The 24,575-nt window shown below is 38.1% G+C and overlaps 1 protein-coding gene across 2 annotated transcripts in view; it reads left to right on the top strand.

Moving 5' to 3' along the window:
• Nucleotides 1-24,575, top strand: part of UVRAG (UV radiation resistance associated) — a 327,746-nt gene that overhangs the window by 224,259 nt on the left and 78,912 nt on the right. For both annotated transcript variants that reach the window (XM_028115861.2, XM_088017675.1), the window contains one exon: nucleotides 18,450-18,528. In XM_028115861.2, the coding sequence (XP_027971662.1) occupies nucleotides 18,450-18,528 (79 nt within the window). The remainder of the gene's footprint in view (nucleotides 1-18,449; nucleotides 18,529-24,575) is intronic.

Raw genomic sequence — 24,575 nt, forward strand, 5'->3', positions numbered from 1 at the left:
AGGATAACTTCCTATATGTCTACACTAAGGTCTACATTTTACTTTTATTTATTTAAAGTCTACATTTTAAATTTAGACCACTTCCAACATTATATCCAAATTTGGTGAAAACCTCCATAACCATATTTTGCATGATTTTAAAAACATGTCTGGCTCCATCATTTGGCTAAGTAAAATTTATAAAACAAATTTTATTCTTATCTCTGGTGGGAGAGTGATCAGAACTCTGACCCCTAAATTATATTATTTTTTCTTGGGATAGTAATTGTATACAGTTCTTAAATTATGACATACATGTGTATCTGGTTCTAGAATGTAATAACGTAAAGAAAACCAATTGCAGTTGAAAGTTTAGGCATATCTGAGATATTGTCAGTTTGGTTCCAGGCCACCGCAACAAAGTAAATACCGTAATAAAGCAAGTGAAATGAATTTTTTGGCTTCCCAGTACATATAAAAGTTATGTTTACACTACTGTAGTCTATTAATTGTGCAGGAGCATTATGTCTTAAATAAAACCAATGTATTAATTTAAAAACTTTATTGCTAAAAATGCTAACCATCATCTGAGCTTTCAGCAATTTGTAATCACTGATCACACATCACCATAACAAATACAGTAATATGAAAAGGTTTGAAATATTGTAAGAATTACCAAAATGTGACACAGAGACACAAAGTGAGCAAATGCTGTTGGAAAAATGGTACCAACAGACTTGCTTAACACAGCATTGCCACAAACCTTCAATTTGGGGGCAAAAAATGGTGGTATCTGGGAAGCACAATAAAGCAAAAGCACAGTGAAGTAAGGTATGTATGTATCAACCTTGGTGTAAGACCTGAGTTAGCTCTCCTCCTCACTCTAATCTTGGTCAGGTCGCTCTCCAAGCTTCAATCTGGGAAAAGAGTATCAGTTTGGGGTTTGTCTGCATGTAATGGAAACCTCAAATTAACAATGACTTAAACATATAAAATTTTATTATTGCACATAAAAATCCAGGGATCAGTAATCCACGGCTAGAATGGCAGTTCCATAAAAGCTTCAGAAAATCCAGGCTCCATGAAGCTCTCTGCTCTGCCATCCCTAGGGTGTGGCCCTCATCGTACCAAGATGGTTGTTGGAGTGTAAGTCATTATTCAACCATCAGGAAAATGAGCACTCTTTCCTCCTATAAGGACTTTCACATTCTCCAGCCTCCACAAGAGACTGAGAAATCTATTTCTTCTGAGGGCAAGGAGGCTAGAGAGGTGTGTACAGAAAAGGAACGGAGAAAACAGAGTGTGGGAAATCATCCAGGAAATACTGTGAGAAAAATTCCGATAATTGAAAGCCTTGATTTCAGATTGCAAGAGCCCACTGAGTGCCCAGCACTGTGATATTTTAAAATGCTGGAGGTAAAGTGAAGATCCCAAAAGCTTGCAAGGGGGGATAAATACATACAAAGGAATAGGAGTTATAGTATCTGACTGCTCAAAGGCGACACTGAAAACTACAAAGCAGTGGGACATGCCCTCGACAGACCGTGATGGGAGAGTCATTCCTATGACCTAGATTTATATATCTGTCAGACCATCAATCAAATGTAAGGCTAGAAAAAAGACTTTTCAGACATGAAAGTCCTTTAAAAAACCTACCTCTGCACCTTTCCTAGGGAGCTCCAGGAAGATGTGCTCTATTAATACAAGGGAATAAAGCAAGTAAAAGGAAAACATCATTCAAGGAAAAGAAGGGATCTCAGGATGATGATGAAGGGAATTTGTAGGTCAGCTTTTCAACTGGCCTAGTGAGCAGGAGGACTAAGGATTCGGAGAAAGAGTTGAAACGGATAGAGTATCTGATGTATTTAACTATATGAAGAAGGCATTCTCGTGGCTTTCAGGGAGTCAGGAACTGAATTAGTGAGAGGTATACATCGATAAATTTAGCAAATGAACAAACTCGATAGTTACTAACTCCAGGAAGAACCAAGTTTAAAAGAAGGAAGATGTAAATATTGTACATTATGTAGCTTAGCTCAAAATAATAATTAGGTGCTTTTTTTTTTCTTTTCTAATTAGAGTTTTTTTTATTATGTTAATCACCATATATTACATCATTTGTTTTGGTGTAGTGTTCCATGATTCATTGTTTGTTCATAACACCCAGTGCTCCATGCAGAATGTGCCCTCTTTAATACCCATCACCAGGCTAACCCATCCCCCTACCCTCCTCCCCTCTAGAACCCTCAGTTTGTTTTTCAGAGTCCATCATCTCTCCTGGTTCGTCTCCCCCTCTGACTTACTCCCCTTCATTCTTCCTCTCCTGCTATCTTCTTTTTCTTTTTTCTTAAAATACGTTGCGTTATTTGTTTCAGAAGTACAGATCTGTGATTCAACAGTCTTGCACAATTCACAGCGCTCACCATAGCACATACCCGCCCCAATGTCTATCACCCAGCCACCCCATCCCTCCCACCCCCGACCACTCCAGCAACCCTCAGTTTGTTCCTGAGATTAAGAATTCCTCCTATCAGTGAGGTCATATGATACATGTCTTTCTCTGATTGACTTATTTCACTAAGCATAACAGCCTCCAGTTCCATCCACGTCGTTGCAAATGGCAAGATCTCATTCCTTTTGATGGCTGCATAATATTCCATTGTGTATATATACCAAATTAGGTGCTTTTGATGGTATAATGTTACATATTGATTTAACCAAAAGTTGTAGTGCTGACCCTGTTGAGAGAATGGGAGGAAGGGGAAATGTGGGTGTTTGGGGACAAGATGGGGAAGCGACGTGTAAGAGAGCTATATCCTCATCTTCCCCAGCAGGTTGTCAACAGATTATTTTTTAAGCCATAGAATTAAGAAACAGGAATACAGGATATTAATTAGATATACGTAAGGTAAATAAGCAAGGGGAAAAAGCAGCTTAAAATGTTGAGAATAATTGGCTCTGGGATCTAGGAATTGAGGTAGAGTTAAGGTATTAGCTAATAAGCATGCAAACTGATGTTTTTACTGTCAGGTTTGTAGAGAAATTTGACTTTTTAAACCATGTATAAATATTATTTTAATAAAAATAACATTAATCTCCATGTACTTCATTTATACAAAATCTTTTTATTTGTGAACCAATTTAATACAATTCAGTGAACATTTATTCAATGCCTGTTAGATTATTGTACGAGAGAGGCATGTAAATATGTGATTGTAAAACAAAGCCCCCAAATGATGCATAAATACTAATATATCTTATGGAAGCACCATCAGTTCTGATTGGGGATTCGGGAAAACCTAGAATAGATAGAGGTTTTGCATTGGACCTCAAAGGATGAGAGGAATTTGGGAGATTAAATGCCAGCTGTGGCCAGTGTTGTCAGGTCCCACCATGACTGGAAGAGTTAATGTGAGCAGGAAAGAAGTCTGGTAGAGCTGTGGGAGGCTGTGTTGACTTCTCTGCCTTTCCTAGACATTTCTATTAGTCATTTTTTCCTGAGGATTTACTCCTCCCTGCCCCTATCACCCAGACACTCTTAATTTTAGTATTGACTTTACCATGCTGGGGTAGGTGGTGGTTCTCTCTCTGCTGGCATCCCGCCTCTTAAACTTTTGGTCTAATTTAGAGAAGGATAAGGGAAGGGAAAAGAAAATCTTGCTTTCACCTGGCTGGATGTAGATTCCTGAATGTAAAGATGGGAACTCTCTTCCCTGACCTCACAGGCAGCTAGATATGGCTGTTACCTTTCTTGAGGTCCTGAGACTTCTGCAGTTTGGGCATAATTCTTAGAACCCTCGAGAGTAATATAGACATATCTAATTGTTTGCAAAGAAAACTGTGAAATAATTTATTCCTGTTATTTGTCAAAAGTGCTCTTCAGAAGTAATTATGCGTGTGTGTGTGTGTGTGTGTGTGTGTGTGTGTGTCTGTCTGTGTCTGTGTCTGTCTGTGTCTAACATCCTCCAAATTTAGCTTTTTGTGCTCTGGATTTGTTTTATATTGTTGGGTCCATAAGAGGAAAGGCTGACTTAGAACTAAATAGCAGAGCTAAACCATATGTTTTATACCAAATTAGAAACAGGTGAAGGTAGTTAAATCCGGCAAGCGCTTACAAAAGCTTTAGACTCAAGTTTGTATTAAAGGCAGGTGGTTATATGTACAATAAAAAGCAGTCACCGGCACACCAGCTTATTGATACATATGTGATTGATCTTTTTGGATAAAAACAAGGAGGAGTTAATAAATCACTGCACATAGCTATAAAGATGTTTGGGCTTGAAAGCCTAGCCTGTAAGAGCAAATGTGGACCCTGAAGGAAATTTATGAAGCATAGATCCTTTTAGCTTTACTTAACAGCTAACATCTGACTGACCCAGGGGGACCATGGAAATTTATTGCTGGGCCATTCAAATATTTAAGCTGTTGTGTGATGTAGAACAGGTAAAGATTAGCCCAATAACAAATATGAGGCTATAAAATAAAATGAGATTTCGATGACTTGTAAGTACTTGTCAGAGGTCAGCTCTAAATGACTGGTCAGAAATGGATAAAACTTGTTGATAATTAAAGCAGATTGATTATGACAGCCTAGATGTTAGCATTGTTTGCTGTCAGATCAGTGAGCCTTGGAGTTTCCTCCTCCTGTGAAATCCATACTTTAACAGAATGACTTTTTTTATTTTTTTATTTTTTATTTTTTTTTAAAGATTTTATTTATTAATTTGACAGAGAGAGAGAGAGCAGGAACCACAAGCAGGGGGAGTGGGAGAGGGAGAAGCAGGCTTCCCGCCGAGCAGGGAGCCCGATGTGGGACTCGATCCCAGGACCCTGGGATCATGACCTGAGCCGAAGGCAGATGCTTAACAACTGAGCCACCCAGGCGCCCTAACAGAATGACTTTTAAGGGCCACTAAATTATCTTTCTGTGCTCTGAAATTGGGTAAAATGAGTTGAAGTGATTCCTTTTGCAATTTCAGAATTGAAATGTGTCTTTCTCAAATATATTCTAAATATATGGAATTCCTAGACAGCATATTTATTTTAGAAAACTCACTTTAGTTAACTTATATATGTAATTTTGAGCTTTGACATCTAGAAAGCACATAGAAGTTTTTAGGCTTTATGATAAATGATCTAAAATGAACCTTTAAAACTTTAGTTAACAAATTTATGTACCCAATTATTGAAAAATCAGTTTAGTGAAATTAAGTGGATATTTCAAAAACTTATGGGTTCATTTCCATATTTGGTATCCACTCTTCTTTATGTATAAATCCCCAAAGTAATAAATATACGTAATGTTGTTGCTAGGACTTTAGAAGTTACATTTTGGATTTTAATGAGGTCTATAGTTATTGGTGTTAACAATCTCTGCCTTTTCAACTTAGCTACAAACCCAAAATGTTGTCATATAAAAGCTAGATTTGGGTGGTTTTCAAGGTGCCAGCTTATCCAGGCAGTTGATGAATTTGGTAATAATTTGCTTCATGAACATTTGATTTGTGAGATGAAGAAGGAAATCCCATGAATTTTTATAGAAATCTTGAATAAATGAAGTTTACAAAATAACACAGATTCACAAAATGGGTTTATTACTAGAGGCGGAGAATGGTGTAGAATTGAAAGCATAGGATTAGGGGTCAAACAGGCATGAGTTGGAATTGTAGCTCTACCATCCATCTATACATTCTCTCCTCCGTCCATTCCACAAGTAAATATATTCCAGATGCTGTGCTCTAGAAACTGGGTACAGTATTAAGACTTAGCCTCACATTTTTCATTCTTATGAAAGATTCAAAGGAATAAACAAGCAATTACAATACAATGTAAAAGGTACTGTGTTAGTGTACAGGGTTCTGTGAGGACATAACTAATCCAAACTCAGGGCAGGGGTGAGGTGGAGTAGAGTGGGATTGGTGGTTGTAGTTGAGTGTTAAGAAAGACTGTGACCGTGGGCACCTATAGGACAGTCATATTGTATGGATAATGTATGTTAAATGGGATACCTCATGCATCCTCTATATCCAGTAGAACACAATCCAGTGTTGCTGTTGTGTTGGCCATGCTCACTGGCTCCTTTACTGTAGTGCTGGAGGGCACTGCTTCCTATTAATCCACAGTAAACACCATTCTGTAACTTGAAATTTCCTTCCCAACAAAAAATTTTTCTTTTGAGCAGAGTTCAAAGCACTTTCTAAAAATAGGAATTGGCTGTCTAGGTATATTAAGGTTAAGAAAGAATGATGAAAATATTTCTCAGTCTTAAAATCTTTATTGTTTTTTTAATTCACAGGGCTATGTATCATTAGATATTTGTTTTCAACATTTATTTTTTAAATTTATTCTTTATTCATTTATTTGCAGGTATTTGTTGGATACCTACTGTGGATAAGACTCTGAGTTTAACACTTATGTTCTCAAGGGATTTATAGTGTAATAGAGAAAATAAGAGCTTTGTGTAAACAACTAAAATATAGGATAGAAAGTACCAGGTGCATAAGAATACTTTGTGATTTCAGGAGGCAGCAAAATGAATAAAATATGGTATCTCCCATTGTAGTACTTAGAGATAGGTGTGGGAGAAGTGAGGCCGGGAAATAAGGCATAGTAGTAATAATAATTGAATGCCTTCTGTATCCTAGTAACTGTGCTTGCTCTTAGATTTTTTGTTTAATTCAATTCTTACAGCAGTCCTGAAAGATTGGTATTATTAAACCCATTGTAGAGATTTGGAAACAGGTTCTAGAGCATTACGCCTAAGTTCACACTATAAGTAAATAACAAAGCTTTTGGAATCTGAGCCCATGCCTCTCTGACTTCAAAGCCAGACTTTTATAACTCTGACTTTCATAACTTCAAAGCCTCATGTCCCCCTTCTATTTTTCTCATTCTCCTTCCCCCACCCCGAAATAGGTACTATAATTGAATACATTATTTTGATACACAACATTGAGCACCTATTATGTTCCTAGCACTGATAAAGAAGTGGTTTACAGAGAATATGCCATTAGGTGCACTGATATATTTAAACAAACCTATATTATATGCACACTTCGGGAAGTTGTCTTTAGAAATTTTAGATGGTGAATGGTCTTTTTTCCAAATTCCTGTTCCAGATGGAAAAATCTTCTGGCATTACCAAATACGGTAGGTTTATGCACCTTGCATGTTTAATTGAAGGATTTTGTGGGGGTCTTTTAACATTTGCAGATTTTGTGGGAAACAGGTGCTATTAAACCCAGGCAAATAGAAGATGGCTGTTAATGTTGTGGAATGTGATTTTGATTTACTTGGCAGAATTTTTATTTTACAAAACTGACTATTAAAAAAGACATGGTTTCCATCCTTTAATTTTGTCCTGTTCACTGAAATTTGCCTGTAGACTATTTTTCAACAGTTCCCAAAAGGGTGTGGAAAAACTGGGTTTCTGCAAGGAAATTGATATTGAGTTCTTTAACAATTTCCACAACCCTGCAGCTTACCAAGTAAAAAAAATGGGGATTATTTTTAACCTTCTTACTGAAATTATTTGGAATTCTATTTCCCTGAAATTCCATTCTCTTTTTAGTACAGTTATAAAGAACTATATTTAATATTAGCAAAGAAAATAATCTGATGTAAATCTTTGCATTACATGATTTCTCCTTTAAAAATTTGTGATGGCATCTTATTACCTGTCATATCAAATGTAATCTCTTTTGACTGGCATATATGATCTCCTATTATACACTCTCTCTCCCTTTTCTTCCCCCCAAAGCAAGAGGGGGGAAAAATCACTCTTCTTATTATTCTCCTGTAAGGACTTTTGTCACTCTCTGCCCATGAATTATTTCTACATTGTTAGTTTTTGTTTGCTGCTTCTCCTCTCATCTGTTACCACTGTCCTTACTTCCCTCCTAGATCTTTCCTCTGTGCTTTCTGAAACCCTTCTTCAATGATTATAATACACACAAGCTTTCAACCCCTTTACTATATTATTGTGTATACAACTAAGATATACCACTGAATATACAACTGCTTGATGTAAGTAGATTAAGTGGCTTTCTCCTAGAAGTATCACTTACCCTAGAACCTTCTTAATGGGAGACTGTTTCTTGTCACACCTCCCATTATCTCTGGGTCTAAAGCAGCTAATATCCACTGTGTTTCCTGGTATCAATTTAAAATCATTTCTCAGTGGCACGTACCTACTGTTTTTGATACTTGGAGTGGATCACTATTTATTTATTTGGGAGAGAGAGAGCATGAGCAGGGGGAGGGGCAGAGCGAGAGGGGGAGAAAGAGAGAGAAGCAGAAGCAGACTCCCTGCTGAGCACAGAGCCTGATGTGGGCCTGGATCTCACAACCCTGAGATCATGACCTGAGCCGAAATCAAGAGTCAGGTGCTCAGTGGATCATTTTTAATACTGTTTTCTCTATATGATAAAATTATGTTCAGGAATGATCATGAAATAAAACAAATAATAATGGCAAAAAAAGAAAAGCAGAAAATTTTCTTTGAAAAATGTATATGCATTTACTCATATTGAACACAGTTTTGGTGTGCTCATCTTCAAAGAACAATTTTAAAAGTTTGTATGTCACTGTACCTTGTTTAAGGCCAACTGCAGTATTTTTGTATCCGAATAACCTTATCTAAAACTCTACACCAGAAAAAAACTCAGAAAAGAAATTATATGTTGCTATCATTGTTTATTTTGAATCTACTATTTAAACACAGGAATATGTAGCATGGAACAGTTTGGAGACACCGATTATGCCCAGAGTATTCCAGACCATTCAAAATATAGTAGAAATGGAAGTGTAAGCTTAATCCACTTTGTTGGGCTGACTGTATAACTGGGAGCTCTCTGAACTAACTTCCATATAGATAAAATTTTTATTAGAGTGTGAATAATGAAAAAAAATCCTGATTTGGAGCTTACATATATATTGAAATTAAACAGTCACTGCAGAAATTGTTTAGAAATTAGACCTACAAAAGATTTTTTTCTGGGAGAAATGTTTTATCATTGACACTGTTTAGATTTGTTGGCTCACAGTGATGATAAAACATGGACCAATTTTTGATCTATTTTATGATCATTTAAAAAGTCTCTATGGATATTGTACCCCCTCATAGACTAGCCCCATCATCCTGCCCCTGGTAGGCCACTGTCATTACTCTTCTATCGTAGTAGCTTCTTACTCATAGCCTCTCTCTTGTCAATATCCTAAATGCCCTATCTCATCATTCTTATCTCTAATCCACTTACCTACTGGAAAAACAGTCACACAGAAAGAGTGGTAGCAGTGTATATTCAGAGTCATCCATCGCAGTTGGAGTGATACATCCTAGATACCTATTCTCCTGCTGTGTGACTATATCAAACCTTCTCTCCTTTTTCCCCATTCCCAGTTTTCCCTTTCATGCTTGATAAATTGCCTCATTTCTGATTTTACAGAGAAAACAGACACTATCAAATGAGAGTACCTCAACTTTCCACCAAAACACTTCAAAATGTTTTATTGTCAATAAAAAGTTTTAAATAAAAAAAAATAAGTTGACATTTGAACGTACATTAAAAAAAAAAATCTTGTATTATCATCTCCATCATCCTTAAAATGCCCTCTGCTTCCTTGACCCTGACCCAGCCCTCCAGTCCTTCAGCTGGGTCCTCTGAAAGTGCATCTGTATAATCAGCAAACTCTCCTGTATCTTCAGGCTCTTATCAGAGTTCAGCCTACCTCTTGCCCCAACTGAACCTGAATTTTCCCTGAGGACCCCACTTTTCCTATAGCCTTTCCACTGGTAATTATTCATTTTTTTTAAATGCTAGGTATTCAGATTTATGAGGTGAGGTTAGTGTGTTCTTGCTCCTCATTTTTTTTTCTAGATTCTCACTTCTCTATTCTGTCGGTAAAGTAAACATACAAGACCCTTCTCCTTTGAGACATATACTCTTCAACTATACCACTCTTTCCCCTACCAGTCTCTCTGTTGTAATGCCCTTACCCATATATTTTGGCAACCGAGAAACAGAGAAAGCAGAGAACTTAGGAAAGAGAAATACTCTTTCTCTTTATTCAAAGTCTTGCTATTATGGGTTAAATTAACACCCAAGTGGATGATTCATCCAACACCCTGGCCTCTCATTTTCTTGATCTTTGTCACCAATGACCTCTTGGATTTCATTGTTTTCACTTACTCTTATGGTTCATGTAATCATTTCAGTTCACATCCAAAATCTGATTTGAACGTCTTGCTCTCTGATGACTACTTCCTCTTCTTCTGCTTGTTCGTTCAGACACTTGTTCATTGCTCCTCTTGGTGACCTTTAGACCCTGGCCCGTTTTTTCCAGTTTAGATGTTACGGCCCGTTATTTAGTAACACCTTATCGTGGCCCCCCTGTGGCTTTTTGTCATCTTTATAACCCTGCTGTCCATTTTCTCTCTGTTTGCTGCATCCAAGCAGATGTCTAGAGAAAGTCACACAATAGCATCCTTATAAACTCATGATGAATAACCACTTCTAGGCTCTCAGTAGTGCTCAGCAGTTCTATTACATTTCTGTGTTCAAGTTGTTCTGCCATTTGATCAAGCTCCTATCTGGTTCGGCAAAGCAAGCATTAAGAGTTATCCATGATCTCTCCCTCTCCATTACTCTTCACTTCCAACCCATAACCAAATCTTTATGATTTTACTTCCTCAAAGCCTTCTAAATTAGTCTTATTTTTACCATTTCTAAAACCACCACCTTAGTGCAAGCAACCATGATCTTTCCCCTAGATTACTGCAGCAAGCTGATCTCTCCTTCTCCAAACCATTTTCTGCTGTAATCAGCCCTAATTTCTTCAAAATGCAAATCTGTCATCATCAGGAAAGTTCAAAGAGAAAGTATTCATTTAAGAAGGAAGGTATCAGATATAATTCTGAGCAAGTTAACACCTTTGTTTAAAGTCCTTCCATGGGGGCGCCTGGGTGGCTCAGTTGGTTAAGCGACTGCCTTCGGCTCAGGTCATGATCCGGGAGTCCCGGGATCGAGTCCTGCATCGGGCTCCCTGCTCGGCGGGGAGTCTGCTTCTCCCTCTGACCCTCTTCCCTCTCATGCTCTCCATCTCTCATTCTTTCTCTCTCAAATAAATAAATAAAATCTTAAAAAAAAAAATAAAGTCCTTCCATGGTTTCTTGTTTCTCTTAGGAAAAAAGTCAGACCATGATAGACCATGTCTAGAGGGTAGAAGGCCCTGCATAATTTCCCCTCCTATCCAGCTTCAGCTTTATCTCTCAGCACAATTCCCCTCAGCCTTCCTTCCAATCCTTGAGGCAGCATACTCCTTCCTGACACTGGGGCCTTTACATATGCTGCTTTCTCTAATTGGAACATTCCTTCCCTTAGCTTTTACCCATCTTTGAGATCTCAGCTGGGGTGTCACTATCTTTCACAAGTCTTCCCTGACTCTTAGTTTTTGTCTGGCTCTTTTCTGGAATAGTCTTCTTTCCTTCTGGGTACTTAATTTATAAATTATATATTTGTTAATATGATTATGTGAGCAATGCCTGTGTACTCCATTGGACTCTAGGCTTCATTGTCTGTGTTTGCTCACCCTCCTATCTCTGCTGCTAGCACTATAGCTGGCACAGTGTGAGTTCATTGAAAATTTTTCAAATGGATAAACTGTATCCATCCAGGTTTTTTTTCGTTTTCCTTCATCCTTCCTGTTATAATGGGACAGTTGTCCCACCTGCCATCTTAGGATGGATCTTCCTCCTGCATCCTCACCTGTAGGATGGAGAGCCTGTCTGTCTCACCTTCTCAGGAAGTTTTGCTATGCTTCACCCTGTCCTCCTGTTACTGAGCTCTCCTTTCTCTGTGCCAAATTCTCATCAGCTCCATTTTCCCACTTTTTCACTCCTGAACTCATACCAGCCTTCCTTCATCTCCCACTACTTCATTTAAACTTGTGTTTACCATATTACCAAATCTACCTACCAATGAACTCTTACAATTACACCCATTAGACATGTTTTTCATGTCCATTTTGCCTAATCTGTCAGCTGCATTTGACTACTGATAATATCTTCCTTCTTAATTAACACTTTCTCTGAGCTTTTTTGGTGAGGCACTTGGTTTTCCTCAAATCTTTCTGACTAGTGCTTTTTGGCTGCTCTTCATTTTCTCCATCCTTTGTTGATATTCTCAAGGCTCTGAAATAGCTGTCTTCTCTATGATTTCTCTAGGCCATCTCATTCATATCTATGGCTTTAGTACCGATTTCAATTATTTTTTTAAAGATTTTATTTATTTATTTGACAGAGAGAGAGAAGAGCGCACAAGTAGAAAGAGCGGTAGGCAGAGGGAGAGGGAGAAGCAGACTCCCCGCTGAGCAGGGGGCACGATGTGGGGCTTGAACCCAGGACACTGGGATCACAACTTGAGCTGAAGGCAGACGCTGAAGCGACTGAGCCACCCAGGCGCCCCCATCTCAATTTTTATAATTCCTTAATATTTTTATCCCAAATTGCTCTTCTAACTTTATATGTAATAAAATTGTATATAACACATATATTTTATATTTGTGTTATGTATATAACACATATATTTTATATGTGTTATATACATAAATAACATATATCCTTGTTCCACCTCTAATGTTCCCAGTCTCATTTCATAGACACCACCATCTACCTACTTACTCAATCAAGACCCCAGATGGCCACCTTTGCCCCTCCCTCTTCACCACCTTTACAACCAATCTGTCACAAAGTCCTTTCAGTTCCACCCATCAATTATGGTGCAAATCTATTCACATATATTCCTCTCCACTACTGGAATCCTAATCAAAACTGTTACCATTCTGGCCTAGACCATTGTAGTAGCCTCCTACCCAGGTCTTGTTCCCCTTTATTTATTACACGGTAGCCAGAGTGCTCTTTATGAAATAGAACCCCAGTCCTATCACTGCCACACTTAAAAAAGTCTTTGATTATCCTCCCATTGTCCTTAAAGATATAGTCGTGATGTCTTATGGTTTATAGGACCCCACCCTGTCTGGCCCCTGCTGGCCTCTCCAGCCGAATCTTCTAGCACTGAGCCCTCACTCTTGTTTCTCACGGCAGCCCCTAGCTGTCTGTTTTAATGCCACCTGTACTTTTATCAACACTGAGATGACAACCTCATTCTGTTACTTGCTGAGGCCAACAACTGTGAAGTTCTCCTTGACTCCCCTGCCTCTCAGACCTTATATAAGATCTGCCAACCAATCATGTTGGCTCTGTCTGCAAAATAGGAGAATTCAACTACTTCTGACCACTTCCACAGGTATTATCCTGATTTAAACCACCCTCTTCTCTTGCCTGGATTTTTGCAGTGGCCTCTCCACGTTTCCTTTCTTGCTCCCCTGCAGTTTATCCTCACAACCCTCCAGAGCATCCCCTCATTCAGAGTAAAAGCCAAAGTCCTTATTGTGACTTATAAGACCCGGCATGATCCGGACAGACCCTTTACCTTGCTGATTTTATTTCCTTTCCCTTTGCCTCACTCTACTGCAGCCATTTCCCATCCTGTATGTATGCCTGTGGTCTGCCTTATGGTGTCACTGCATTATCATCAACTTGCAGTGACACAGCGATAAGGCTTTAGGGATATTATACAACTCAGTAGAAAAATGTGAGTTTCTTTTCTTTAGTCGTGATGAAGTGAAACAGTCTCTTTTCCTCTGCCAGGTGGAGGGAAAGGGAGATAAGCATTTCTAGGAAGTGAACAAAGGCAGAGAGTGATGAGCTTCGTGTGTTCATGAGACTGTGAGGAAACCACTTGAGCATAATAAGCTACACATAAATCAGGCAGACAGGTCAGATCGCTTAGGCCTGGAAAGCTGGGCAGAGGAGTGGAAATTGAAGACAATAAGTGATTAGGAAGCAGGGCTGAAAAGCAACATGATAAAAACTTGTACTTAAGAGGATAAAGAATAATATTGGCTTCTAGTGAGTAGACAGGAATGTTGCTAAAATACCCTACAATGCGCACAACAACAAAGAATTTTCCAGAGTGGCAGTGGAATGGAGAGATAAGAATGTTTCATAGGAAAAATGACTTGTTGACTTGGTGAATCATTGCATATATAAAAGGCAAAGAAGGTGGGTAAAAATTGAATGTCATTCTAGGCCTGAGTAACTGATAAAAGTGGTGGTAGAAAACTAATCTGAGCAGGAGAAAGTGTGTTAGTTTGAAGTAAAGTCATGACCTCAAAACGTTGAGTATGTATTGTCACATTTTCTACAAATGCATTGAGCAGAATTGATCTTAATATACACAATAAAAAAATTTGAATTAACTATACCATATCCTTATCCCCAGTTGAATAATTAAAGAACCAGACCTTGATGTGGGGTTCTGAAGGTGAAGGCAAGAAACTGTCACCAATTTGGAGTCCTTTATAAAAATGTCTAGGTTGGGGAGAGGATAGTGCTTTTAATAACTGTATCTTTTTAAAGTAAGAATGATTCAAAATCACTTTATTTTACAACTTTTTTCCAAATTGAGTGAGATATATTCTTCATGTATATACACATACACACACATATAAAGTAATTGGGGGTGTGTGTGTGTGTGCGTGTGTGTGTGTGTGTGTGTGTATGAATTCATATACATATGAATCTCTTTTTCTCATTCCATTTACTAGCACCTCAGTAGATACACTTTGCATCCTTAGCTGTTGCCTATCATGATGACTCTTTGGCATTATAGTCTTGAAATATTTTCTTGGTTCCTGAAGGAAAGATGAAGTTATATTCAGTATATTTAGTTTTGCTTATTCAATATTACAGAATCTCGGAGATGGAGGAGGTATACTTCATTTAGTCTAATGAGTCATTCAGTGTTTGCTTCCCTCTCCACACACACACCCCTGTGTCAGTTTCTAGGGCTGCTGTAACAAATTATCACAGACTTGGTGGCTTCAAACAGCAGAAAATTATTCTCTCATAGTTCTGGAGACCTGAATTCCAAAATTAAGGTGACAGCATGGTCACACTCCCTCCAGAGGCTCTCGGGGAGAATCTTTCCTTGCCTTTTCCAGCCTCTAGTGGTTCCAGGTATTCCTTGGCTTGTGGCTATGTAACTAATTTCTGCCTCCATTTTCACATGACCTTCTCCTCTGTGTCTCCCTTATACAGACATGTATTGGATTTGGGCCCACCCAGATAATTGAGGATGATCTCGTCTTAGGATCCTGAACTTAATTGCAGCCCTTTTTCCAAAAAAGATCACATTCACAGAATTTGGATATGGACATACCTTTTGGGGGCCACCATTCAGCCTATTACGCCCCTGCATATATGTCCACTATTTGTTGTCCAGCTTCTGATTGGCTGCCTCTACCCAGGATCTTTTGGATTTTGACTAACTCTGGGGTGAAATGAATTTTCTTATAACTTTTACCATTAACTTCTGTTCTCCCTATTTGACACCATGGGAACAAAAACAATTATTTTTCTCTCTGGAAGTCCTTCACTGGTTTTCTCTGGGACTTCTGTGCTCCAGACGAAACATCTCCGGTTCTTTCAGCCACTTCTCTCAGAACCACAGCTCCCATTCTTCTAGTGATCTTGGGTGTGCTGCTTCTCTAAAGCCCTCAGAGGTGATAGAAAGAATACTCAATTTATAATTGAAGACCTGATACTCCAGTCATGTCTCTTCCACTGAGTAGGTGATCAAGGCAAATCAGTTTCTTTAACAAAAACTCTGGACCACTCTACTTCACTTCATGCTTTTTATAGTCAAATGAGATTATTATAAAACCTGTAATAAACATAACCTGTAAGAAGTTCCCAGTTGTTTATCTATATCCAGAACTGAACATAAATCTCTCAGTATAGTCTGACCCAGTACAAAGTAGTTGCCGGTAGCATGTTTCCTGATTATCTGCTCTGTTTATGTTAATACAGCCTGGGATGACAATAGCTTTGTGGTAGTCGTGTCCTAATTCTTTATTCATACTGAAATTACTATGTACTCGAGAGCTCCAGATCATCTTCACACATAATCTATTTATTACTTTTATATTCACTGATATGTACCATGTAGAGTTAGTGAACTTTTCAAACAGTTTGGAAATTTAATTTGAAATGAATTTAATATCAATCATTTTAATTGCCTTTTCTGTAAGAGTTTTATAATAGGGAATATATGGTTCTTCCTCCAGTTATTTAATGTAATACTCCCCTTTAATAAATCCTATTTGTGGAGCTAAGGACATTTTTCTCGTTGTACTTGAATGACCATGATTCTTACCTAAACCCTCTACAGTTTGCTAATGTGATTCTCTATCTATATTGAATTATGATGCCTTTGATTTGTATCTTATGTCCTGATGGTAATAGGTTTTACCCTTTAAAACGGATTTCATTTTTCTAGATTGCCTAATAGATCTATAGATCCATGTACTTTTGCAAAGTGAGATGCATGTATAATAGTTATAAGCTGTTATATTGTTAACTTGAAGTGGCCCCTTAAGAATTTGAAAGCAGTATAAGATATGAATTCTGTCCTAATGATTGATCTGTCTTAAAATTGTCCTATTTGAACCTTTGGCTTTAATCACTCTTCAGATTTATTTTAATGTTAAGTATACACCTTGTGACTTTTTCTATAAAGAAGTCCTGATGAAGTAATAAAGTCCATGTTGTGATATCCATTTTTCAGGAATTTAGAGACTTGGCTTTCAGTGTGCTTATTTCAATGTACTCTTCTAACATTTAAAACTGTTTCTGTATTGATAACTCGAAAGTGGAGATATATGTGGGGTCGGAGAGCTGTGCAGATAGTCTACATGTGATGGTTCATAGAATAACAACTACCGTAATACAGAGCTTTAGGGCTCCACTCGATTCCTTCCAGAGGCCCCCGTATTAGTATGTCTTTGCAATTAGGTAGTTTCTTTGCAAGCTACCTCATACAAATTTGGATGATTCCCAAACACCCTGGGAAAGCCTAGTATTGCGCTTTGCTTATCCTGAATTTGCTGTTATTTTTATGTATCTCAATTTAGGGCCATACTACATGGCCTAGTTTATTTTTTGCTGCTTCAGTTAAATACAAAGCTGTATCTTCTTGATGGATGTATGAAGCATTTGGTGTTCTTTAGTAGAGAAAAAAGAAGGTTCATGATCTTGCTCAAACTCCAGTGCCTGTAATTTTATAGCACAATGAATTTACCTTTCGGAAACTGTAATCAACAGTTTTCAAGAATTTAACATAAAGGTTTTTCATTATTTCCTTTATTTTATTTTTCCTGGAAAACAATATCCACCAAATTGTATGGAATGTATCTTTCCCTCGGGCAATTGAAATTAAGAATATCCTCTAATTGTCACCTTCCATTCATTTCAATAGGATTATTTTATTTTTGAGAATAATCATATATTGCAAAACTAAGGAAGGTGAAGTTTTCTTCTTGATCGTATCTGAATTGTGATTGATCTGTGTTTGTGTGTTTATTTCAGAGGATAGAAATGTATGCTTAGTCTTGAGAATGGGGAAACTATGGGTAGAATATAACCATTTCTTCTTCATTTGCAGGGATAGGAAAAAGGTAACAGCGAGGGAAACTTGTTTTCTAAAATAACATCATCTTGGTAGATCCACAAATCTCATGCCTTTGTTAATTCAGTGAGTCAGGTTAAAATGGAAAGTCTTATGAGAGCTCTGTGGCATGACATTGCCTTGGAGGAATAACATCCAAATAGCCACCCCTGTGGATGTGAATGAATTTTGGATGAATTTTCACTCATTAGTACTGTTGATTTGACTGGCCACCTTGAAAGAAACAGAAATCTTATATGTTACTTTCAAGTCTGATTTTTCTCCCCCTTAATCTTCTTTTCTATTTAATAGAAGTTGAGATGTCAGGCCCAAAGTATTAGAGGAAAAAGCTTCTAGAATCTTAATTTTAGGGTGGTAAACTTATGATACGTAAATATGAAACATAGTAGCCTCAACTCCTTGGGCTTAGTGGGTCACTTTTTTATGTATTAGTTCCTTGTTGCATGACCTACTCAATTGCATGAAAATATTTATTTATTTGAGAGACAGAGAAAGAGAGCACGTGCGTGTGGGGGGAGGGGAGGGGCAGAGGAAAGGGAGAGAAAGAATCCCTAACAGACTCCCCTCTAAGCACATAGAGCCCATTGCGGGGCTCAGATTCACCACCCTGAGATCATGACCTGAGCCGAAACTGAGAGTCCGATGGACCCTCAACCAACTGAGCCACCTCAATTTTTTTTTTGAAACAAAGCAACCATTGATCTGATTTGACCAATTATGAAGATATTAAGATAATAGGTTGCAGTGACTATAACCAAGTGGTGTAGTCCAAGTCTCCAGATATTTATGCTGTATTCAAGGAACTTCTATCTTTGTCAACAACTTGGAGGTTGTTTTAGTCAAGCTTTGGAAAATTTCTGATCCTACTTAATTTTTTTTTAGGTTTCCATTATATCCAAAAGGAGGGGAGAAGTTACAATTCGATTATGGTGTCTATCTTCTGAACAAAAATATAGCACAGGTAAGTAACTTCTCTTCATTCCTTCTCTACTTCTCACATACAACCTACTTCTTTGGATTGCTGACCTTGTTTCTTTATAAATAAGTACTGTGGTTGATTATTTTATTTAAACAGTTGCGGTGATAATGTGAAGTTCTTTTTTGGCCACAGTCTTATTTCATGCCATTATAAATACTACTGAGAAGCAATGGGTGCACATTGAAACCCTACTAAACTCGGAAGCCCTTTACTAGGTTGTTACTTGCTAGTAGACTGTACTTGAATGTGTGTTTATAACTTCTTTCCTCTGTAGCTTCTCAGACAGCTTTCTTCTCTTAGATCACCACTTTTAGGAACTCATTTTGCATTGGGATTTGTTTATGGAGTAAAAGTTTAGTGCCTTTGGCAAGTCCTTAATGGTCTCCTCACCTTATTATGCAAGAACCAAAAGAAAAGACCAACCACGTGGTCCTTCCAACCCATCTGGGGTTTTTGTGACTCTCTCAACATTAAGCCAGTTAGTATCTCATTTAAATAAAGTCTTTCCATATGCTGTAGAAAGACTAACAGATGCTTGGGTTTGCATTTTCCTGAAAGAAATATGCAGTATTTCTTTAGCATACTTGATTGTACTTCTAAGAGGTAGACATTTCATATATTTTCTAGTTGTAAAGGAAGATCAGCTTCAGTGCTTTGTTTTTATTTGGACATACCCAATTGGAATATCACATGGATGAGTATCCACAGTTTGACTGTTATTTAAAGACATTATCAGCTGTATCCTCAGACCTTTTCTTTTTTTTTTTAAAGATTTTATTTATTTATTCATAAGAGACAGAGAGAGGCAGAGGGAGAAGCAGGTTCCCCGCTGAGCAGGGAGCCCGATGCGGGACTCAATCCCAGGACCCTGGGATCATGACCTGAGCCGAAGGCAGACACTTAACCATCTGAGCCACCCAGGCACCCAGACCTTTTCTTTTAATAGGAGCAAGAAGGTTTATGATATTTTTGTTTTTAAAAGGCTGCCTTTTATCCATGTGAATCTAAAGACTCACTGAACAGTTCCCTTATTCTTTCTTGATTTATTCCTCCCTATGGTATCATCTTTGCCTTGCTATCCCTCATCAAATATCAGTTTAATGTTTTTTAATTTGATTTTTATTTAGATTCTTATCCTTTTTTTTTTAAGATTTTTTTTTATTTATTTGACGGAGAGAGAGACACAGCGAGAGCAGGAACATAAGTGGGGAGGAGAGGGAGAAGCAGGCTTCCCGCCGAGCAGGGAGCCTGATGCGGGGCTCGATCCCAGGACCCTGGGATCATGACCTGAGCCTCCTACAGAGGAAAGAACTGACTGAGCCCCTCAGGCGCCCCAGATTCTTACCCTTTTCTGATATTGGATCAAATTTCTACTCTGCAGTCTTTAGTTAATCATTTGCTTTATAAGCTCATACTCATTGCCCTCTCAGTCATACTGCTTTCTTATTACTGCCGTTCCAGCCCATGTTCTTTACTCTAGGCAGGCAGCCTTGCTCACAGTCTCTGGCCTGTGACTCATCTTTCCATGTGCCATTCTTCCCACACCTGATGCTTTCCCTCCCTCCGTTTTTGGCAGAAAAGTACCTTAGTCTAAGAAATAGGACTTTAGGGGCACCCGGCTGGCTCAGTTGGTGGAGCATGCTACTCTTGCTCTCGGGGTCATGAGTTCAAGCCACATGTTGGGCATAGAGCCTGCTTAAAAAAGAGAAAGAGAGAGGGAGGGAGGGAGGGAGGGAAGGAAGGAAGGAAGGAAAAGAAAGAAAGAAAGAAAGAAAGAAAGAAAGAAAGAAAGAAAGAAAGAAAGAAAGAAAGAGAAGGAAGGAAGGAAGGAAGGAAGGAAGGAAGGAAGAAAAGGAAGGAAGGAAGGAAGAAAAAGAAAGAAAGAAAGAAAGAAAGAAAGGACTTAATTTCAAGGCTGTCTTATGCTACTGATTATAGTTGTCATACTATGGAAAAGGCAGTGCTTAGACAGATGTGGCCTAACTAAGAGTGCATGAAGGGAGAAGAGGTCTAAGTAAATTAGAGAGTATCTCCAGGTGAAGTCAGCCAATGTGGAAAAGGGCACAGGAGTCCAGAGTCTGGGGGGCAAGATGTCAGAAGAGTTGGTGGACCTAAGTTCTGATCTGAATGCAGAGATTTGTTTCTCCTTGCCCTATTTTCTGTTTCTTGCCCTGAGTACCTACACTAAGGTCCCAAGTCTGTTGGAACATTCCAGGTGGAGCCTACTGCTGATTAAGGTAAAGCCAAAATGCCTGGATTTCCTGGTAAATCTCAGCTGAAGACACATACTTGCGTGTGCATACGTGCACACATACACATATATCCACATGGAGGCATACACACATTGAGTTCTTTCTTCTGTGGGCCCAATAAGAATGCCAGAGTATGGTGAAAGAGGTTCTACAGGGCTCCTGGGTGGCTCGGCTGGTTGGGCGGCTGCCTTCGGCTCGGGTCATGATCTTGGAGTCCCGGGACCGAGTCCCACATTGGACTCCCTGCTCGGCGGCGAGTCTGCTTCTCCCTCTGACACTCTCCCCTCTCATGTGCTCTCTCTCTCGCAAATAAATAAATAAATAAATAAATAAAATCTTAAAAAAAGAGAGAGAGAGGTTCGACAGATAGCCCAGCTTGCTTTGAAAACAAGACAGAGATGGAGGCTGTGTGCAGTGGAAAATTTGGGAAAGTCAACCCTGCATCTCAGACTCTTAACTCTGGTACCTGTTTGGTCCTCACTTTGGAGCACTTCCCAAGAAGCTTCTGACTTTATTTTTAACTGAACTAAGGCCACAAGCATGCTGAACTAGTTTTATTCATCTGTTTAAGCAATTCATAGTTTTTAGTTATTTTGTATCCTCTGCAACTTAATAATCTTTTTGAAGATTTGAGTGACTACACTTGTCACTTGTGTGTGGGTTTGAGATGGATAAGTTAATTCCTTTAAATCCAGAGAGAACAAGCATCTTGCTCTCTGATGTTTTTTCATCACTCTGTGGCAGTTTTAAAGGGAGAGAACAATAAACTTTTTTTATAAACAAATTTTCTTAGGTTTCAGAGTGCATTCAGGAGTCCCCTTCTGACAATTTAGAAAGAAACTTTTTAGCAAATTTGTGACCTTTAACCTTTTTTTGCTTCAAGTGTTTATGTTCCGTCTTTTACTATTTCTTGGGGAATGTTTCATTTTGTCTTTAATACCATCATTTTATTACATTTCAATTTATAACAAATCAAAGAACCATTAATTAGTATGGCCCTAACCACATTATATATCAGTAAAAAATTTCCAACTTTTTGAAGATTTATTTTTCTATACTTTACATACTAATATATGTTGTCAAAGGAGAGTTTGTCTTCTCAGCCAGTCTCATTTGTACCCCATCTCTAGAGATGTGAACAAATCATACTATTAAAATGGCCCCACCTCAGTAATTTATAAGCCAGGTTAGTGGAGGTGGATGAAAGCATTGGCATGTGTTAAAGTGCCAGAAAAAAAGGAGTGAAGTCATTTAATACTGCATCCATAACTTGGTTGCGGATTTGAATAGTCAATAGGACCTTTCATCACAACCAGAAGTAGTAGTAAAATCACTTTTTTGTTAGAGGAAATGACAGAATTTAGTAATATTTGTTACTTCAGTATTTGGGATCAGTCCAGCCCGTTTTGAAAGCACAAGCTTAGGAAGACAGGCCTTCAAGTAGAAATCCTCAAGTGTTGTTTGAAGAGCTGAGAGGGTTGGTAAGGCCTGCTTGCCCTCTTCGTGTCATTGCGGTTTAAAGGTATGTGTGTGTGCTGTGCTGGGTATTGAAAGTGAATAAAGCATAGTGCTTTGTTTTTAGTACCATCAGCCCCTTTGTCTGGAAATAGCTTTCTTTGTTGGTCAACATGTAACACTATAGGAACAGGCCTGGCAAAATTCAGGCACAGTATAATTAACATTGATTTAAAAAACCAGGTTCTGCCACGTTTGTCAGTAAGTTTATAAGTACATTACATTAGAATTTGTATATAGTGCAGTAGTTTGCTTTTAGTTCCCAGAGCATAAAAAGTAATAAATCAAAAATTACAATACTTTTACCTTACATTTATGGAGAGTTTTATAGTTTGAAACGCACATATATATATATCCACGTGACCCTCATTATCACCCTACAGAATGAAAGGTGCAGCTAATGTTAAATGAATTTGAAGACAGTATGGCTTTTGACATCTGTCACTCCAGTTAGGATCACGTATTCTGACAGGTGAGGCAGAGATTCCCTTACTTCCGTATGCTTCATTGTTCCATATACAGTTGACCCTTAAAATAACATGGATTTGAACTGCGAGGGTCCACTCAAATATGGATTTTTTTTTTTTTTTTTGCTAAGGGCAGTACTACAAATGTATTTTCTCTTTCTTACTACTTAATTTCTTTTCTCTAGCATATTATAAGAGTAAGTACACGGTATGTAATACATATACAGAATATGTGTTAATCAACTGGTTATGTTATTGGTAAGCCTTCCAGTCAACAATAGGCAATTAGTAGTTAGGTTTTGGGGAGTCAAAAGATAAATGCAGTTTTCAACTGTGTGGGCAGTTAGCATCCATAACCCTTATTCAATGGTCCACTGTATTTCCATCCTAAAAGTGAACAGAATCAGAGAAGATGACATTCCCAGATAGGAAAGAAACTGAATGTTCATTGAGCAGAGACAGCTATTTTGCACATTATGATATTTCAGTGAGTAATCAAGAAACTGAGATCCAGAAAAATTGTGACTTGCTTAAAATTGATGAATTGAGTCAACCAGTATTTGTTGTGCCTCTACCATGTGCTATATATTCTGAGTTAGGTCTCAGCTGAGAGAGCAGTGAATAAGACACACAAGATCCCTGCCTCATAAATAAGCCAGGTACAAAAATACAAATATTGTATAGTTCCGCTTATATGAATTATCTGGACTAGGCAAATGCATAGAGACAGAAAGTAGATTAGAGGTTACTGGGAGCTGGGAAAAGGGGAAATGGGAGAGTTATTACTTAATGCTGTTACAGTTTCTGTTTGGGGTGATGAAAAAATTTTGGAAGAAGATAGTGTTGATGGTTCCATAACATTGTGAATGTAATGATGATGCCACTGAATTATACACTAAAAATAGTTTAAAAATGGCCAAAGTGACATATATTATGCAATATATTTTATTGTAATTTGAAAAAATTAATATACTAAATACCATTGGAGTATACACTTCAAATGGGTGAATTTTATGGTAGGTGAGTTATATCAGAATAAAGCTGTTTTTAAAAAAAAGAAAAGAAACTGTCTCATTAAACTTATAAGCTAATGGAAAGACAGACAGTAAACAAAATAATCTTAGATTTGTGGTAAGTGCTGTAATAGAAATCATTTAGGCAATATAATGGGAAGTAACTGGAGAGGGACGTGCTTTAGATAACGTTGTCAAATAAGCCTTATTGAGGAAGCGATATTGAGCTAAGACGTGGATATGACAAATAACCAGCCATGCAGAGAGCTAGGAAACAGTAAGTTAAGGTCATGGGAACAGTTAGTGCAGAAATCCTGATGTAGGAAAGAGCTTGTTGTGTAGATGGCTAATGTGATAGGGGTATAGTAAGTACGGAGAGAGGTAGCCAGGGAGCATATCATATAAGGCCTTAGAGATTATGAAGAGTTTGAATTTTATTCTAAATACAAAGGGAAGCCATTGAATAATTTAAGCAGGAGAATGGCTTGATTTATTTTTTCAAAGACTGTTCTTCCTGCTCTCATGAATTATAGAGAACTAGAATAGAAGTACGGTACCAGTGCGAGGGCTATTTCAAAAGACCTGATGAGGGTTGAGGGTAGCTTGGGCTAGGATAGTAGGGATAGAGAATTGAACAGATCTAAAATATGTGGTGGGTGGTGCTAAACCTCACTAATCCGCAGGGAAATGCAAATCAACACCACAATGAGATATCACTTCACTATTATCAAAAGGCAAGAATTAGCAAGTGTTGGCAAGGATGTAGAGAAAAGGAAGCACTT

The sequence above is a fragment of the Eumetopias jubatus genome, unplaced genomic scaffold, assembly GCF_037043125.1.
Source record: "Eumetopias jubatus isolate StellerSeaLion01/CBP00866 unplaced genomic scaffold, mEumJub1_p1.0 scaffold_13, whole genome shotgun sequence".
In the NCBI taxonomy this organism is placed as follows: domain Eukaryota; kingdom Metazoa; phylum Chordata; class Mammalia; order Carnivora; family Otariidae; genus Eumetopias; species Eumetopias jubatus.